Raw genomic sequence first — 4678 nt, 5'->3', positions numbered from 1 at the left:
ATAACGAACGTTCCCACACGTGCTAACCGCCCTGATATCGTGGTCCCCGATCGAAAGGATAAGACGAGTTACTCTCATCGATGTCACAACGACGCTTCCTTCGACAAGAATTTTTAGGATCTGGCAGAAGGGTTTTCATAGATCAAATTTTCAACCAATCAGTTTGGGAAGTTTATTCGATTACTGGTCAAGGAAAAGATAAAATAAATAAATAATTCAAGGCATGACTTTATTAGCTAGCAGACATCAACTTCAGTAGAATTAGAGCATTTTCTGAACTACAGCAACCCACAGAACTTACGCGTCTACGATGGTGGCCAAATACAGCTTTGGTACGCATTTTGCAGATTGGTAAGGGTATCCTGGAGATCGTATTCAACCAGTGAAGCACAAAATTGATCACGACTGGATGCATCTGAGTATCCCGACATTATGACTTGTATCAACAAATACAACATACTCATTCCGGTGCTTTGTTCAGAGTACAATTGTTGGAAATACTGAAATGAAACAAAAGCATTAGTTTATCGCATTATATCGGAGAATAGGTTACTAACGTAGTTTTGACAATTGCTAGAGGCAGAAGCACACAACTTCAGCTGGTTGTTGAGAGAGACGAAATCGTTTTTGGCCACCGAAATTATATTCACAAGAGTTGGAACGTACGCTAACACTGTTGCCGTGTTTATCTGAATGCATTGACCGAATTTTGCTAAAGATGTGGGCACATTGATCATTTGGGTTGCATTTCGAGCCGTGCAGTTATCTGCAAGAGCTATTTGTACCATCGACATCGAACTCTGCAGCATGTTGTAATATTGGAGAACGTTAGAAAATGCTTGCGTAAAAATGGAACGAAGCTGATTTAGATCCATTGTAATAGACATTGTAGCTGACTGATCACCAGATTGTATAGTTTGATTGAAATACGACAGAGATTGAAGGAACGACGGCAACGAAGTCTGATTTGCACCGTAGGTTTTGTTCAACGCCGTATAGGTAATATTGACCCAGCCCATCAGATCGGTCAGACCGACAAATATCTGAGTACGGGCAGTGTTCAGTGTATTGTTGTAAGTGGTTAAAACGGTGGCAAGTTGTTGCATAGCAGTACTAAGCGTTAACAGCCCACTCGATCCAACTGAAATGGCCGTGTACGTTGTGAATGCCCCACCGAGGCATCCCAAAGCACAAACCAGCGCTAACCAACGGTTCATTATTCTGGCTGTTGGATTTGACGCGTTCAAATGCCGAACAATAACTGATAATAAACAGGATGGGTGCGGTATCTTTTATACGGATCAGCCAAGATGTAAAGTGTGAATCGAACATTTGTTTCGACGTGTACCGTTCGGCGTCAGCAAAGGAAGTCAACGAATTTGTTTTTATCAGTAGCTGACAGCAGATATTTTCGGTATCCATCGAAGTAATTGAATAAGGAGAGATGAATTTTATATTCTATAATATTCTACTCCGAATTTCAGAGTAGGAACTCGGATTCGGATAAATTTCAATTTCGGACAAGATCTTCCTTTCAATTAGAGTACGTGAAAACCGATCCAAGTGACTTTAGGATATCAATGAAAGATTGTTTTTGGTTCCTCCTGACTGCTCATTTCAAATCAAACGGATCAATAAATCTATTTTTGCCTTTCTCATAAAGAAAAGTTATGCAACCATTGTGAAAACCGAAGGGCCGAGTATTACATACCATGCGACTCCCGATCAACAAGGGATAACAAAATTGTATCTGAGGTTGTTTCGTTTTTTCTATCTAAATTAGTCATAATCTTGGTCTCGTTAATAGTTAAAATAACCAAAAATATAACTGAATTTAACCTAGGTGATAACAAAATTGTTACAAACCTTGATTTGTTAATATCAATATTATATCTGAATTTGTTACAAATTTAGTACGACTTTTCAGCGGTTATTACCCATTTTTTTGGGGGAAAGGTTTTATCGTGCAAATCTAAAAATAGATTTCGCGAAGTAAGATGAAATTGCATACCTTTAGGCGATTTGATTTGCGATAAAAAAAACATGAACAGTTAAGCGACGAACCGGGAAGTTTTTGAGTTGCCAACATACGCTACGATTGCATCGGGGCATGAGAACCAACTGAGGTTGGGAGGATATAACAGATCGGCTGAAAAGTTCGTATCGTTTCTATGAGAGGGCGCCACTAGAATTAAATCCATACCATTTTCAGTTAGTACCAACCTTCAAAAGATGTATAAATTTGACAGCTGTCTGATTATTAGTTTGTGATATATTGCATTTTGAGTGAAGCTACTTTTGTTATTGTGAAAAAAATGGAAAAAAAGGAATTTCGTGTGTTGATGAAACACTACTTTTTGATGAAAAAAAGTGAAGCCGATACCAAAAAATGGCTTGATGATGTTATCCAGACTCTGCACCGGGCGAAGCAACAATTCGTAAGTGGTTTGCAAAATTTCGTACTGGTCATATGAGCACCGAAGACGATGAACGCAGTGGACGTCCAAAAGAGGCTGTTACCGATGAAAACGTGAAAAAAAATCCACAAAATGATTTTCAATGACCGTAAAGTGAAGTTGATCGAGATAGCTTTAAAAAATGGGCTGCTTAGAATGCTATTGATGAACTTTGAGAGCTGCTTAAGCTAAATCAGTCCCTTATATCCGAACTTTTGGTTAGTTGGAAATGGTATAAGTGACGTAACCGACAAAACGCGATTTTTTCCGCACTATTTTTCAGAAAGTAACCGATGATCAAGTTCAGATGTAAAATGTAGAATGAGAATGTAATCGAACATACGACGTGTCAAGCTTTTCTGAACTAACCAAAACAATTTGAATGAATTTGTGTGAAAAATTGCCCAATTTCGTGTCCGAAATTATTCTATCGAATAGAAAAGTATTTTAATAAGACTGTTCGAATGACGAGAGAGAGGCACCACTAGGTGGATTAAAGAGAGGTTTCATTATTTGAATTATAATTAGTTACTCATAAAGAGGGAATTTTTTTTTCTGAAATAAAAAAATTATTTAGGTGCCAATATAAATTTTGCCAACCATGCGCAATCCCGCAATCCCGTTGATTTATAAATTCGGCAAGTAATTTTATTATGTAACTAGCTGAATGACCCGGCGTTGCTCAGCAAGGTTTCGGGAAGAAAAGGCCGAACAAAATTCCCGAAGTTGTCCTACTTTGTGTAATACTCTGAGCAGTTTAATGTTGCTATTCAATCAATTTTACTTTAAACTTCCCATGTTTGGGGCACTTGTTGCACTCCCTCTCCCTTAAAATAACCTAATTCTACATACGGTGATTCTACATTGACATAAAAGTAGTATCTGTATTTGTCAAGATCATTAAAATTAACAATAGCAGTACTACTTAATTCAAATTAACGATAGCAATACTATCTAGCATAATCTTGACATTCTTGCCCCTCTCTTATTTTATAAAAAAAATTCAAGATGAAAATTGATTTTCAAGATCCCCTTCTCCTAATCTGAATCCGCCACCTATCTTGTTTGATGACAAATAAGAAAATGTTACAATAAGCCTTTGAATATCTAAGCTTGTCGTGACCACCTCTGAATAGTAAAAAGTACCTCTGCCAAGTTTGACGATAATTTACTGAGTTGTTATTGAATAATAGTTTCGAAATTGTGCCGTTTCAAACATTACACCCCCCTTTTTAAAGCCACTTGCTACATCCACCCCCCGTAAAGTCATATCTAATGTATGCAAAATGTTTCTATGATCTTCAAAACGTATCGATTCTTGTCAAGTTATATGAATTTTTTCATGACCCCCTCCTGTTAATTACACTTGCTACCCTCTCTCCCCTATAAAGATGCTCCCTAAACCATCTCTGAAATGCGAGTAGTATCTTCCGAAGTTATGGCGTTACAATACCGCTTTGATGAAATGTTATTTTTACTGAAAAAATCAGCTACCAAAATTTGAACTAAAAAAACTAGAGATACTGGATATTTTTTAAACTGAAATAAAACTAGAGATACTGGACTCGAACCGAGGCTTATTCGATTATTACGTTCGTCCATTTATCGACTGAGCCACAGAAGCACATATCATACCAGGCAACAGTTACGCGAGAGAAAAAAATCTAAACTCAATCAGTCATGACATAAAATAGTGTTGGTATACAGAAAAATGCGAATCATTATTTTCACACTCTAACATATAGCTTCGTGGAGAATTAATTGAAAACAAACACAATATTGATATGAAGTTGGATATTTGGAAAACTAACAGTTCGGCTGAAAAGTTCGTATCGTTTAATAGAAACACACATTTTTTGCCAAAATTTGTTTTTTATTATTCAACATAATTGCCATCAGAGGCGATACAGCGATTATAGCGACCCGATCAGCAAGGGAGAACAAAATTGTATCTGGGGTTGTTTCGTTTTTTGTATATTAATTAGTCATAATCTTGGTCTCGTTAATAGTTAAAATAACAGAAATTATAACTCAATTTAACTTAGGTGATAACAAAATTGTTACAAACCTTGATATGTAAATATCAATATTATATCTAAATTTGTTACAAATTTAGTACGAATTATTAGCTGTTATTACCCATTTTTTGGGGGGAAAGGCTTTACCTTGCAATTCTAAAAATAGATTTCGCGAAGAGAGATGAAATTGCATACCTTTAGGCG

The 4678-nt window shown here is 36.5% G+C and overlaps 1 protein-coding gene across 1 annotated transcript; it reads right to left on the bottom strand.

Annotated features, from left to right (window-relative positions):
• Nucleotides 1–208: 208 nt before the first annotated feature.
• LOC131436506 (uncharacterized) lies at nucleotides 209–1259 on the bottom strand. Its single transcript, XM_058605248.1, has 2 exons — nucleotides 558–1259; nucleotides 209–500 (listed from the first exon to the last, which is right to left on the bottom strand). The coding sequence occupies exons 1-2, from the start codon at nucleotides 1215–1217 to the stop codon at nucleotides 306–308; spliced, it is 855 nt and encodes a 284-aa protein (XP_058461231.1). The 5' UTR covers nucleotides 1218–1259; the 3' UTR covers nucleotides 209–305.
• Nucleotides 1260–4678: the final 3419 nt, after the last annotated feature.

This window comes from Malaya genurostris, chromosome 3 (assembly GCF_030247185.1).
Source record: "Malaya genurostris strain Urasoe2022 chromosome 3, Malgen_1.1, whole genome shotgun sequence".
NCBI classification, from domain to species: Eukaryota; Metazoa; Arthropoda; class Insecta; order Diptera; family Culicidae; genus Malaya; species Malaya genurostris.
The sequence above is the reverse complement of the archived record's forward strand: the minus strand, read 5'-3'. Positions and strand labels throughout refer to the sequence as shown.